Raw genomic sequence first — 15,466 nt, 5'->3', positions numbered from 1 at the left:
AGGGCACAAGTCAAAGGACTGGCTGAAATGTCACACATGGGTGAACATTTTTATTACTAAGATCAGGTCCTGAGCTTGGGGGCTCTTTCTTTGGTTTTAAGCCATTGTTCATACTAGTGCCTTTCAACTTGTGGTCTGAGGAGGTTTTTCCTTTTCCCCCTCATCTTGCAGAGTAATCCTTTGCATTGCTTTGTTGTTTGAGTTTCCTCTTCTCATTCAGTTGATGAAGAAATTTTATTAGTTACTGGATGGGGGTATATGTCAAATCCTGCTTAGAGGTTAGCAGGAAAGTCTTGGACTTTCTAAAAATCCTTCTGATTTCACTCCACACTTTGAACACGAAAGTGTAAAATGCAGAACAAATGGCAAATCACCTATGTCTTTCAGTGTCTTTGATCAGGGGAGCTAACAGGGGAAGCTACTTTTCCCAAGTCTTTATCCCCCAGTGAACCTCTGCCTTCCTCTCTCCATTTGGAGAATGTTCCATTTGAACATTCCAGCTATGTTTTTCTAGTTGCACATATAGTCACATGCTATGCAGGTTAGGTATGTGAACTACTCATCTTTCTATGCTTTGCACGTATTGCCACATTCACTTCTCTGAGACCACACCAAGAAGGACCCATTATCTCCCTGAAGTTTTGAAAAGAGGCCTTCAGCTGCCTGCAAGAAGTCAGAGCTGACTCATATCCTTCTGTGGTTTTTTTTTTTTTCTCTTCCTTATCCAAATCCTTTCCTTTCTCTGTGTTTTGGAGAAGTCCTGAAAGACTTTTGTGGTTAAAGCACGAGCTATGTGTTAGGAAGCACTGCCTATCTGGAGGGAGTTGGGAAAATAGCTGTTCCCTTCTCTCTGAAATGGAGTCCTTTATGAACACTGCAGTTGTTCACAGGGGCTATTTTCACCTTCACCAAAATGTGGAAGCAGAGCTCAGTTACAGCACGGTACACTGGCACTGCCCAGTAGTACTGTGTTTGTTACGGTTTTGCTAACTTGAATTTCTGTGCAGAACAAGAAAATACTGACGAAAAGAGGTTAGGAAGGAATGACGCAATTAAATGAGATTAAATCAGAGCATTGGTTTCCTTGGAACACATATTTGGCTTTTTATCAACAGTCTTTTCCCCATTTTTCAAATAAACACATATTTTCACATGATAACTCTATTTGAAATATTAATCCTTCCAGGGCTGCGTTACCTTTGTTTCTTCTTCAAAGTCCATTACTATGAAAAGGTTGCTGTTCCTTAGGCTGTTTCAGCTTCAAAAGAATTTTAGGGCCTGGTCTATTGGAAAGCTTGGGGGTATAATTAGTGAAAATGGAAATAGATGGAAGAGAAATTTAGTTCCTGATGTTTTAATTTAGTGTGGTACTGCCATGTGTTGTTGAAGAGGATTCTTAAAGGCAAACATAATTATTTCATTATGGTCTTCAGAATGCTTTCTTTGGTCTTAATGACAAGAAGCTGCATAAGGAGTCATACATTTTAATTAGACCTTCTTATATTTACATCAGATAAATAACAAATAACTGATGAAAAACAAGTCTTCTGAATGGATGATTTCACACAGAGCTCTGGTTACAGTTTAATGATAACACATTTCTCTTGTTTTGCATTTTAATTATGTAGCATTACTACTTTATCAGAGATCTCAAATACGGTTATTTCCATCCATTTCATTAGATTCACAACTTCTTTATATGAATCTGAAGATAAAAGGTATTTTTCAACATATATACCTGAAAATTAGTTTCCAGCTTTATTAATTTCATTTTGAATTAATTTCTTACATTTCGATACTTTTTTTTTTTTTGTGATAATCTCCAGTAAAGCTAGTGGGAAGAGGAGTCAGACCTTTTCCTGTGTCTTCAATTATCTACATAAGAGCAAGTCCTGCCATGGTTAAAAACCCAAAGGTCAAGAAGTATGAAATTGTAGGGCTTGTAGTGGAATTTTCTAAGGAAAACTTGGGTCCATCTTTCTCACCAGTATAGTTGAAAGTTTCATTCATTTGAAAATGCTACCAATACCTTTTTATAATTGTGTGTATACTTCTGTGTGCATTTAAAATAATTTTATTTTTAATGAAATTTTCTTTACCCCGTGTATCGGACGCTGCAATACCAGGAGAAATTATTTTAGAGTTTTGCTGCTTGGAAGATTCTTCCATGTTAGCAAGCTCTCCAGCCTTTCATTTTTGTAACAAAACATATTTCATATGATTAATTCCTCAGAGTATAACAAACGCTAATTGTTGTTATTGATTTTAAATTTTGCAACCATTACAAGTAACCCAGATGAGTGGCAGATAAAGAGTAATAATCCATGGAGTTCTGAAGTGTTTCATGTTTGTCTGTAGTACTTTAAGTGATCAATAGTAACTGCCCCATTGAAACTAACTGCTGTATCAAATAACAGTAAATCAAATGAATGTGCTTACAGATTATTTATTGAAAGCTCTAATTGTTCACTGGGGCCCTGCTTATCTCAGGAAACAATAGAAGGCAGTGATCAGGCAAACTGGTTTGCAAATGCCGGGGGTGCCATGAAACAGCAGGGTCTCCCTGTTCCTGGGTGGTATGAGAGCTTTCCAGAATGTGCCCCTGTCCCACTGGGATTGTTTGGTTCCAGGGTAAGGTGGTCAGAGGTGAATTTTCTCAGAGAGCATCCCTTGAGCTCACAGGTTACACTTTTTAAAAATTACTGTTTTTATAGGTTGTCACCTTTGGGTGGCAAACTTGTGTCTGGTGGGTAAAGTGTGGGAAAAGAACTAAGAAGATTTCCCAAAGTTTCTGACAGGTCCATGTAATGAAAAACAAAACAGGATCAGACCTTAGGAGAGGAAGTAATAAAAAGCATACTAAACTTACTCTGTGGAAAGCTTGCCTAGTTTATGTTACAGTTTGGGGCAACTCTATGCAGCTGTGCAGTTGTCAGACTTGTGCAAATACTAAGAAATTAAAAACAATGATTTCTGACCAACAACCTTCCACTGCTGATTTTACTAATTCCTTAAAATGGCTGCTCTGCCTTGTCACAGTGACTCAGTGAAATATTAGTGCCGCAGGTTGGAGGTTTACTGGACCTTCAAGTGAAATGGGTAGTCTTACAGACACTTTCACAGCTATCTACATTTTTCTGATAGCCGTGGTGTGTTGGCAATAATACTTTGCTCTGTCTTCAGAATCCTCTGGGTATCGGCAGAGGCACTAAAAGAGTCCTTGAGAAAGTTTGGGAAGATGGCATTGAATGAGCTGTGGCAACTGGAAAAGCATTTGTAAAACTTAGCTTGATTTCTCTAGAAAATAATGGCTCAAATCTCTCAAACATGGCAGGAAAAGGGGCTTTTTCCCCCTAAAAAAGAGCAAGTTTTATGAAACATAATTATATGCATAGTGTAAGTGCATACTCATAATATAGACATTTTAAAATTATTAAGCACAGTAACCAGAGATCTTCTGGATTTTAACCTCATAGGGGAAAAATAACTTCACTTTTTTGGAGCATGTTTTGCCTTAAAGTTCTTGGGACATCAGCTACTAGGACTGAATGTTGCTTTTTCAGTTCTTTGCAAACAGAGTACTTTCTTTTTGTCACATTCTGTGTAAGGTATGGCTGATATTTTTCCTGTTTCCAAGGCTGGGATATTGTGGTCAGTTGTGAGTAGCTTATCTGGGAAAAAAAAAGTCACTGTTGAAGGTAGGTATTGAATAAGAAAGACCACATGACTAGGAAATACTGTTAGTACATATGTGTTTTCTTGAAGTACAGTGTGTGCATATTTTTTTTCTCTTTCAAGTGAGAATGGTAATGATAGACAACATACAGATAAAATTATGAGCATTCCTCACTCCAAGGGTTTAATGGGAAAATCTACTTCAGGTAGAGAATAGGAAAACAGAATATTGGAAAATGTGCCCTCCAGTCACGGTACTCATCTTGTCTCCAGGCTCTTGTGAATGTCTTATTTTATTGGTCTTAGATCTTCTAGGCAGAGTGTGGAAGTGTGCTCTGAGCTACAGTCAAGAGCACTTCTACTGGTTGGCTCTGGGACACCGTGCTCTTTCCCATATTTCAGCTTTTGCTGGGCCTGCTGTGAGAGGGGCAGAGGGATGTTTGTCATGTTAACCTCACTGATGGAAAGTTAAAAGGGAAAAAAAACCAAACCAGAACAAAATATTTTATAAACTCAATGTCAGGGTGTTGTGAATTACAAGGAAAGGAAATTTGGTAGTGTCTTAGTTTTCATGTTACCTTCCCCACTGTGTTACCATTTTTTTGTCTGGCAGGTATTCAATTCAAAAATATTTAAATTCTGCTCATGCGAGCATTACAGCTTGGTAAACTTCATATTTTATTTGCTCTCTCCAAAGATAGCGACAAAGTTCTTAAATATTCCGTAAACTGGAATTACTTACATTAGCATCAGAAATGCTGGGGTGAGCTGCTCTTAGTACTGCACTGTCCTAGTCTGGCATGCTGAGGGGATGAAGGAGAGCAGAGTATGTCCCTGTTTTGGTCTCAGATGTTGCAAATGCACGTGTACTGTAGGATGCCAGAAAGGTTAAGTTTTGGTCTGACTGTCCTTCTATTTGCAGATAAGCTCAAGTGATGAAAGCCATGTTTTTCCTGTTATTGTGTCATGTCTACATGGAAATAATGGATTGTTTTAATTATACCCCCACAGTTGCAACAGAGCAACAACATGGATGCAGTTAGGCTAGTGTAGGGAATAGTCTTAACACTTACTTAGAAAGTGTGCTGCGTGGATGTAAAACATACATATACAAGCAGAGATAGCCCAGAGGTTCACTGCAGTGATGCTGGGGCATGGGAGATGTGTACTGGAATATCCGCCAGGTTTGAGAAGCTACCTTTGCTTCTCCCAGCCTACACACTGCCGTGTCCTCTTGCAGGAGGCTGCTGCTGAACAGCAGCAGGAAACTCATGGCTCCATTTCATGGCCTGAGCCTTGCCAGCTTCAGCAAATGGCCCTGGGTTGGAGGGGCATGGCTGGGAGGCTGGAAGTGTGCTCTCTTCCCCTCCCCACTCTGCCAGAGTGTTGGTGACCTCTGGGAAGGGGCCAAAGGGTGGCTGCCTGGGGTGTGCTGGTTCAGCAGGTTTCGTCCCAGCTTCGTTGTGGTATGAAGCGTTACTCGATAAGGAGTCGTAGCTCTGGGTGGCATAACATGAAACAAAGGTCTGCAGCGAGGGCCCAAGAGTGAGATCCCAAGCAAGGAGATATAAAGCTTCACAGTTGTCCATTGCCATGTAAAAAAGGCAAGTGCTGTGTGACAGGGCTGTCAAAGAAAAATAAGGAGTTAGACATCCTTCTCAAACGAAATCAAAACTTAGAATTAGCAAAGCAATAAAAGCCTTCTAAAGTGAAAGCTGGAAACAATACATTTTTAATAAAATGGGCAGTTACTCTAATTGCTGAACCCCTACTGTTCAATTTCTTTTAGTGCCCTTATTCATTAAATTCAGCATGCTTATACTTATTATTTACAGATGTATGCGTTTTAACTTGTTTATAGAAACCGTGCCTTGCAGAAAGCTGTGGATGGTATAATACTAATTTGTGTTTATTGCTGCCTATAATATGCAATTTTAAAAACAATTAAAGATAGCAGTGGAGCTCATCATTGGAGCCAACCTCCAACTGCCCATGGAAAGTAAAATATTAGTACCGTGTGCTGCCTAAAAGGTTATAGGCCATTTGTAGTAAGTTGATAACATACCCATTAATGAAGAATTTACCTGTTCTTAAGGATTTTAAGCTCAGCAGTCTAGTTTCTAGATAATGTTCTGATGTAACCCATTTAAACATATGTGATGGAGTTCATAATTGCCCTTGTAAATGGGTATAAAAAGGAGGGTATATAAATCAATTAGTGATATCCAGCAGTGTGGCTGTAATACAAATTAATTGTAATGATAAGCATTTTAACTGCTACTCTTACTAACTCAAAGTAGTTTTGATTACTGAATTGGCTCTTGTTGAGTCACTCTATTAATTTTAAGGTTTGAAAGCACTTAAAGATCAAAATGTTCTGAACTAATGGTCCTAAAATTTGAGAAACAAAATATGTAAAATATTACACAGCAAGTCAGTTTTACGGCATTTCCAAAGAGAGCACAATAGTTTTATTTTATCCATGTGGTACTGAACAACTGTGTAATAGTATTACATGATTAAAGATATTAAAACACTCCTTTTCATGCTGGATTCAAGCCACAGCAAAAAGTCATGATGAATAGTGTCATAAGATATGTCGAGTATATAGAAAATAAAAAATTGTTTTGGCAGGCATAGTAATACCAAAAACTAATACCAACTTGGATAGGAGGTGAGTTTTGAAGAATAAAATAATTCCTAAAAGGACTTGAAAATAAAAATCCTCAAAATACTATATAACATTTAATAACTGTAAATGGAGACTTTATGACTTAGTAAAATATCTGGATGTGTGTAGAGATTATAGCAACTATTTCATTGCCCTTTCAATTTTCGTTTCTTACTGATGATACTGGGTCAGGGTTTTCTCCCATTTATGTTTACAAGTCAAGAGTCTTTTTTAAAATCAGTAGAGTAGCAACACCATAAAACATAGCTGAAAAAAAGAGTCAGACCCCTTTTATTTTTAAGTGTTTCTTTCCTTACAGCGGGCCTTTTTAAAAAATTTTTGATCCCGTGGGGAAAGCACTGAATTTGTTACACCACATTTGTATCAATAGGCCACAGAAATAGGCTTCGTTTTCATAAATAGAGAATAAAGAGGGCAGAGTTCTCATCCTCTCTACATTTGTGTCTCTTCTTTGCCTGTGCCACTTTATTCCACATAAGGATCTGACCATAGGAATTCACAGCTAAAGAAGCCGGGGCCTGAATTGTAAGAAAACTTAATTTTCAAAGGAAAATTTAACTTCCTGCAGATGATGGTCCAATTATGTATTTTTTTTTAAAGAAGATCCTATTTTTCAGTTTTGCAGTAATGCAGAATTTTCACTTGAGACTGATGTGGTTTTGCATGGTAATGGACAGGCAGAAAATCACCGACCTGAAAAAACTACAGAGCTAGCATCTTTCGGATGTTTTTCTTCAGTTTTCCATACGATTTATTTTTTTCATTTAACATGTTTTCTTTTTCATTTCGAAGGTAGGCTCCTAATACAAAGTGATGAGCTGCTGCCCTGTAAACTCTGCCTGCCAAACCCTGCGGCCATCCTGTCTCTACTCTTACTTTCACCCTGGGTCACTCATGGTGTCTGCCTGGCCATTTATTTAGCGAAAGACGCTCCTGTTCTCAGTTACTAGCACATCGTTAAGTCTCGCTGTCTTGAGAGTAACACAGGTATAACCAGATGCAGTTCTTGGCCCTGATATAATTAATCCTGACAAGCTTTCTGCTTTCCACGTTTGCTCAGGTGTAAATGCGTCTCTCTGGCTATATGGAAGCGTAAACCCAAATGTAGAACTGCTTTGCTGACATAACTGTTGGGGAAAAAAAAAATCAGCCTGAAGAGCAGTATAATTTTCTTTGAAAAGGTGCTGTTAGTTATACATACTACCTCAGGGTTTAGTGGAGCTGGTGCTTGAGAACCAGGAATTGCAAACCTATGGAGCAGCTGCTGCCTCCTCATTGTCCTTTACTGCTAGCTGTAGTAAATATGTGTGTAGAGTATGTAGTTGCCAAAAGTCATGGCTCTTCTGGGAGAAGCACCAAAAGTGGTTGCAGTGACAGCTCGCCCTGTGTACCCGTGGGGCACAACAAAAAGATGCAGCAGTTTCAGAGAAAGGTTTTTTAGGGTGTTTTCTTTCAGAAATACCTAATTGTGTGTTGGTGATTTTCAGGTCATGTGTACTCAATTTATAAGACTAACCTGCTAGATTCAGACTTAACATCTTGGTGGTTTGTGAGGCTTGGACAGTGCAAACAAGAGTAGAGGATTTTGTGGCAGTTCCTGGTGTTGCTTATGCCTGTGTGATACACAGTGTCCACATGCACAAGTGCTGCTGAGGTGCCTTCAGGAGAGGATTCAGGATTTCTCTCAGTTCCCTACTGGGTCATTCCTGTGTAATTTTATATATGATGGTAGTCTTACAGAAAGCTAATTCTCAGCTGGCTGGGGAGATCAGAAAATGAAGGCAGGGCTTTCTCTGCTGGCAGCAGCAGTGGTTCTTGGAGGCGGGAGGCACCCAGCCCTGCCCTGCTTCACAGTGGGCAGGTGAGTGGGGTGCACATGCAGACTTGGGGGTGCTTCAGAGCCCCTGCAATAGAAGGACTGAGCACAGACTTAACAGAGTTCCCTGCTTTGTCATATATCCCACGTGAAACCTAGGGCAAGACATGTAAGGCTATATTTTGAGGACACTGCTTAGGGCTGTAGGCAGCTGGATTCTCAGTTGCTGTTGAAAATCCCAGTTGGGTACTGCTTGGATTTTTCTAGGAATTTATGATGCAAGCAAATAAAGCTCTTTCACTGTCAGTGCTTCTGTTTCTCGTCTGTAAAGTAAGAATAGCTCTTCCCTTATCTCACTTAGGTGTTAAAAAGGTACAAATATGAATGCTCATGGGTTATTCACATACTGGAGTGGCAGGGACCATGCTTGTAGATCAGATAGGTAGAAGAGAGCAGGATCTTTCATGCTGCTAAATATGGCAGAACCAGAAGCGGTGCTGGTGTTGCTGTGTGGCCAGGGACAGCAGGGCCTGAGGAGAGTCACTCAGGGAATCTGTGCAGGAATGCCACTCCGGAAGATGTGCTGGCAGGTGGGGCTCTTGAAGTGCCGTATTAAATGCCAGCATAAAGTCAGGTGACAGAATTGCCATGTTTAACTGATGGATTAATAAAGAGGCCAGATTGTGTCATAACAGAAAAATATGGTACTAAATGATCCCTGCTCTTCACTGGGCTACTGATTAAGATTATATGGGGAATAATAATATCTGTGAAGAAGTTAGCTGCTAAGTAACAGAAATTATATTGTGAGAGTAGAACAGAAAAATAACCAGAATGTAGATGCTGTTGTTATCTGACTTAGAGCAAAAAAATCTGGATAGCTCTGCTATGCTGGTAGTAGGATACTAAACTTATTTCTTGGCCCTAATCCCCTGATATGAATACAGGTTTCAAAGGGCTACACTCCTGTTGTATGGTCAAGATCAGTATCCACTGACTCCACTGACTTATGTTACATGACTCTGCTGGTTAACGTTACAGATTTGCAATGGAAACTTGGCAATTTTGTTGATGAAAGGCATGAAGGAATATGATGCAGCTCGCTCTCTCCCAGTTCTAAACCGGTGAAGATGCAACAGACGAGTGTAAACACTTTTTTTCTGTCATTCCAGTTGACAAATACAACTTGGTGTATACACAGCAAAGGCATTTGTTGACTATGAAGAAGTTGGCTTTTCTTTTATTTGAATCATACTTTAAATTTAGTCTGTGTTTTAACACTGAAATGCTACAATAGTTAAAATGAAAGGACTCTAAGGACCTGCTTTGCAAATAATGTCTCCCCTCAAGGCTGTGGATTTCAGGGTTTATTCTTTCAAATATCTTTCGACTTGGCAGGATCATGAACATTACCATTATTTGAATTGGAGTAACACTGGAAGGTCCTGCAGCACCAGTTACTGTACAGCACATTCTGAGGCCCTGCCCAAAATAGTGCACTGTCTAAATGCATGAGATGCGGAAGGGTGGGGGAAGAAAATACTGTCCTGATGGTATGTCTGGCTGCAGTGGAGCAATGGCCAAATTTGTACTTGGAACTTCATTAGGGTGAGGATATCGGAACAGAGAGTGTGCTTCACTGCTTCTTCTGCTCTGAGGCGGAGGGCAGAGTTCAGGACCCCTCTTCTCCCAGATGCTTCAGGACAGAAGCCAGCTGTCCCTATCGCTCTTTAGCTGACAAGAGTTGTAGCAGCAAAAGTACTTCAGCTTTACAGAACTCCTGCCAACTCAGCTGTGCCTATCGGGACTTGCACCTTGTCTGAGATAGTTTTGGCAGCAGCAGCCTGTGCCCTTTGCATGGCCCTCAAAGTGCCCTGGGTCTGAGACTCCTTTTAGGTGACCTTGCATGCAGTTTTGTCCATTAGTCTGGTCCTTGGAGACTGGGCTTCTGAGCTCTGTAACCTTTACCTCTTTCTAGTTCTGTTGTTATTTTAATCATACTGTATGAATCCTGAGCAGCACATAGTGAAAACCGGTTAGATACTGTATTAGCTTTTAAAATAACAGAAAAGGATCATTTTTGATTTGGCTCCCTCAAAAAGAAGCAAGGTCATGGAGTTTCATCTTCTGATGTCCCTGTTGAAAGTAGAATGCCCCTTTTCAGACTAAATGCAAACCCATAGACTTTAGAGGATTTCTTTGGCTTTCATCCAGAATACCACCCTTTTTTAAAGGACAGTCTTGTAGAGATGCATGACTTGATTAAAATTAATGCTGGAAAAATTGTAACCAAGTATTAGAATAGAATAAATATATTTAACATCATAGCTTTAAGGCAGATGTGTGCAGCTAAAAGAAATAAAAAAGAAACCCTCAAATGTGGAAAACAAACTTTCTTAAGTGCTTCTGAAAATCCTGGTAATAGTATCTCAATCTGAAGTTTTTGTATGTTTTAATCCAGGTATGTTGTGTTCACTTGTAATAAAAAGCATTCCTTCCTGAACTTCGATGCATACCAGCTCTATAAGGAAAGAGTTTTGACTGTGATAATTTGTTCTGTGTTGATTAACATTTGCACATGGCTTCTCCTGAGCCTTTTCCTCGGGCCTCCTGCCCTCAGCCCACTCCACCTCTGTGTGTCCATCTCCCAGGAAAAACAACGATCCAGCACAGCAAGTGCCAGTACTGAAGTAGTAGCACAACTTCTTTGCTTTGTACTTTTTTTCTTTGCAAGGGAGAAAATGGGAGTCTTCCCACAAGGGGAGACTTTGTTTTCCTCTTTCTGTTGTCTGTGATCCCCACCTGTTGTATATATGGTAAAAATATCTGGGACTTATAACCCAGCAACAGTACGCAGCTAGAGTCATGTGTGACCGGGTCAAACACACACTCGCTGGAGGGTCATGGCCAGGTTACTAAGTCAAGGCTGGCAAGTCTCCACAATAATGTTTTCTTTCTCTCTCACTCTTTTTTTTTTTCTTCTCCCCTTGTCTGTCTTCCAAACAAGAGTTTAAAAAAACCCAAACCCTCATAACAATGCAAACTATTTAAGCATGACAAATTCAAAGAAGTTTTTTATTAAAAAAAATTGGAGGGGGGGCGAAGTCAATGATATTTTGGATTTAATTTTATAGTATGGTTTTATGTGGCACATGAAAGAGAGAAATTTGTATTGAAACAATTGAGACCCACTTTCCCAGTTCCTGGCCCTTTCCTGGAAGATGATTAAAAGCAGACTTTTTTTTCCAGACGAGACATAAAAATTAAATGATCTACAGTATATAGTTATTTTTTCAAATGTTTGGAGGCTTATAAATAACTTCTACAATCAAATGCACACATACAAGCAGCAGAGAATCTGGTTCTAATTACTTGTACTTTAGTTGAACTTTGGCGTTTCCTTTGACTTTCTGCCTAATGTATGTGAGCTGAGTGCCTTGCACTCCTGCAGTGAATTCACAAAAAAAAAAAAAAAAAAAAAAGAAGAAAAGGCAAAAAATCCAGACTCTTGTTGGTGCCAACAAAAATGAGGGTTAACAGAATGTTTTGACCAAATGCAACACTTTGCTATTCACCCTAATTAGCTGAAATTGCTGCTTCCCACCAGGGACCCTGAGCTCAGTATTCAAAATTCCCTTGAGGCTATCCAGGAAATGCCATTTGCTTTACAACTTCTTACTCTTTTAAAACTCAACTGTCCAAAGTGTGCATTAACATGCAAGCTTAATAATCTAAGTTTCTAGGAGAACACGAGGCATTTTGCGGTGCCTGCCTGCTTCTAGTTGGTCTCAAAATAAAATACCTTCTCCATCTGTCAACACGGTTTAGCTGGCAGTAAATTAGCTCTCAGAAAGCACGCTGTGCTTTTAAAGATCTTATCTGCTACTTTATCTAACCTTTAGAAAAATTTCAGACATTTTAGGAATTGTGAAGTGACCGATTGTTTGAGAGTCCCTGTGTGCTTAAGCTGCATTCAGGTGTTGGGTGACAGCACTGAGGCTCTGTTGTCTCAGGTGAGTAGGGATCCTGAAGTGTCACATCCCACAGGACAAGAAAGCAGGGCATGGAAAGCTGTTGCATTTTTTTTGATTCTCTTTTTTTTCCCCCCTTGAATTCTTCCTAAAAATTGTAAGACTGATTTAAAAATGCTTCTTCTGGAAAAGTCAGCTGTCCACCCCCCATCCTTTCTTTTTTTCCTGGTTGCTTGTGTAGACATGCATAGAAGAAAGCAGCTTCTGCTGTCATGCACCCGTTAGCCGTCAACATGTTGCAAAAATAGCACTTTATACCTGCTGAGCATGAGTTGCTACGGATGCTGCACAGGACTTCTGCGCAGGCACTGCATACATTTTCAAATAAAGAGTTAATAAGGCTAAATCCAAGGAAGATTAGTAAGTCAGAAACTGGAGTAAGAGTCAGGCATGTATAACCTGGGTTCAAGCCTTCTCCAGAAAACTGCACACCTTGCCTGTGATCAAAAGTGAATGTGCCCAAACTGGGTTTTCTTATACAAATAGCCACCAACAACCCCCCCCCAAAACCAAAACAAAACCCAAATAAAAACCCCCAAACCTACCAACCAAAAAAAACCAACCAAAAAACCAAACTCTCTAGGCAGTTGTTCAGCTAATTGCAAGTATTATATTTAGTAGATTAAGTCCTTTTAGTGGCACATGTATATGGGAGGATCTTCTGATTTCCATTGGCCCTTTCCTTATCATATACCTTTTCAAATTGTCCTGAAAAATATTCTCTAGCAGTACCTTCAACACTTTACTTGCTGACTGTGTTGTGTATTTATGAATTGAGTTGGTTGCATGATCTCTTCTGGGTATCACAAGCTCCTGTTGTTTGTACAGTGCTTGACAGACCTCTCTGGTGTACAATACTGTTTGTGGTTGGAACACTACTATTGGATGCTGGTGCTTGTTCAGGATGAAATTATGAATAAACAAAAGCGTATCAGTATTATTCCTCAAAGGCTGCTTTCCCCAAACTGAAATCACGGAAGGATTGCTGGAGTGCAGTTGTTTTATTGAATGACACAACCTTGTTTTCCCATGGGGAGCCTAAAAACTGCCTTTTAGATGGACTGGGAGAGTTGAATGAGCTAATACAAAACACATTGTCTGCTGGTACTGGAGTTTTAAAGCTAAAATTTTATCATTCCATAGACTCAATTGGAAGCCACCATAATTCATGTACGAGCATGAAATAAGGCAAGGAATGTTTGAGGCTTCTCAAGGGCATTTGATGAATCTAACTTTAATTTAGAAGTACTAATAGATTATTGATTCAAGCTGGGTGGCTGTGCAGAGATCAATAACAGAGCACTCTCTATCTCTCTTAAATACCAAAAATTACTGTTGAAAAGAAATGATCATTCTCATATGAGTTTTCATTAAGAAAAAGCTTCATTAAGGTTTTCTTGGTGCAGTAGGAACATGTAGATGTTTGCCAAATTCAGTTTATTTAATACTGAAAAAGATGAGTATAGTTCTGGACGTTGTCTTAATGTCACAGTTTATGGAGCTGTGTTATTTTTCTTATTTTACTTTCCTGTTTTTTCACAGCCTCCTTGTTGTTAGGTATATAAATAAATTGGTCCCATTGGAGAAGTATTTCTTAGCTTAAATCGGAGCCTTTAATACTTTACTCTAGCATTTATTTTCATCTCAAGTGTCTGTCCTTGAAGTTGATACTAGCTTAACCCAAGGAAAAATGGCAGAAAGGGGCCCTTCTCTCACCAGTAATCAGAGGTTGCCTCATGTGCTGTGATGCCCTCTGAATTCTGCAACACGAGTTGACAATGAATCATGAGTTTAATACAAATGTATCATCGTTGTAATCTGAAAAATATCATGTACAGTAAATCTTGTCTAAGAATTTTCCATTGAGTAATATTCTTTAGGGCCTGCTGTTAGTACTCTGGAGATTTAGCTCTGCTGATAGTGCCTAATATTTCTGGATAGATCTGAGTTCACAGATCTTGTCATTCCTGTATATCTGTTGAAAAGTTAGAGGGATTTATCTGAGAAGCAGCAGACGGCTAGGTGAAACATGAAAATGTATTGCACATCCACAATAAATGTGAGGAATGATGACAGTGTATCACAGAAAACTAATGCAGATGTTTTGGAAAGATGTAGTTCACATGTCTTATCATGCATCGTAGGGCTTTCACGTCCTTTCCCTGAAAGGGCTTAACTGGCTTTTCAACAGACTCAAAACAAATGACCATCTAGAAATATTAAGGCAATAAGGGGATGTGAGGTCATAATATATAAGTAGCTTTTTCTCTGCCAGGTTTCTTGATGTTTCAGGTCCTAAGGTAGGTAAGGAGGTGTTGCTGGGTTATGCTAGTTTTACAGATTTAAAAACAAAAAAGGACAACTTGTTTAGGTAATTTTCACTTCAGGTCTCACACTCTTTACATATATCTTGATAGGTGCTGCTATCCTGCTAGGTCAGAATTGCATATTGTAGGTGTTACCTTTTGTAGAAAAAGGCAAGAGATTAAAAAACTCTCCCAAGATTAGGTACCAATTACAAGGGTACATGCCACAGTTTCCCTTTAAAGACTGATATCCAACCTGCACACATGGATGCCATACGATTCAATAGGCTAAAACCAGAACATAAGCCCAAAGTTGTCCTTTTTTGGAGCCTGGTAAGATTCGTGTCCTACATCTAAACTATTGGGTACTTTAAAGTATAATTTTGAGGCTGTAGGATGTAGTCCTGCCTTTATTTGCCTTGCTTAGCTCCCTTTAAATTTTACTAGGAAAAACAAATTAATGTTTATTGTGGAAAGAAAGATATGGGCCAGTTGGATATTTTTAATATGGTTATATGTAGTAATTTATTCAAAATTATTATGAATCATTCATTTTTTTTTTCTTTTGTAGCAGTTGAAACTCAGAGCACCAGTTCTGAGGAACTTGTTCCGAGCCCTCCTTCACCACTTCCACCCCCTCGTGTTTACAAGCCCTGTTTTGTTTGTCAAGACAAGTCATCTGGATATCACTATGGTGTCAGTGCTTGTGAGGGATGTAAGGTGAGTGCCATCATCTCCCTTTCCTTTTATAAGTCTGCATTTCATCTTAGGAGAGGGATAAAGCAACGCAGTTTGGTGTGACTTGATTGTCTTCAAATACAGCTGTAACTTTCTTGCATGAATTAATTCTGATTCATGACTAAAGACAAATAAATTACCACCACTCTTGGAATTAATTCCCCTCATGACTTCTGCCAAATATGCCTTTCAGGGACTTCCTTAAGTA

General features: G+C 39.3%; 1 protein-coding gene across 12 annotated transcripts in view; it reads left to right on the top strand.

The window, feature by feature from the left end:
* RARB (retinoic acid receptor beta) overlaps nt 1-15,466 on the top strand; it is a 323,955-nt gene that overhangs the window by 240,298 nt on the left and 68,191 nt on the right. For 9 of the 12 annotated variants that reach the window (XM_039548240.1, XM_039548239.1, XM_039548236.1 and 6 more), the window contains one exon: nt 15,092-15,240. In XM_039548240.1, the coding sequence (XP_039404174.1) occupies nt 15,092-15,240 (149 nt within the window). The remainder of the gene's footprint in view (nt 1-15,091; nt 15,241-15,466) is intronic. The other 3 variants (XM_039548244.1, XM_039548242.1, XM_010398945.3) reach the window with 1 other exon arrangement.

This window comes from Corvus cornix, chromosome 2 (assembly GCF_000738735.6).
Source record: "Corvus cornix cornix isolate S_Up_H32 chromosome 2, ASM73873v5, whole genome shotgun sequence".
Classification (NCBI taxonomy): Eukaryota; Metazoa; Chordata; class Aves; order Passeriformes; family Corvidae; genus Corvus; species Corvus cornix.
The sequence above is the reverse complement of the archived record's forward strand: the minus strand, read 5'-3'. Positions and strand labels throughout refer to the sequence as shown.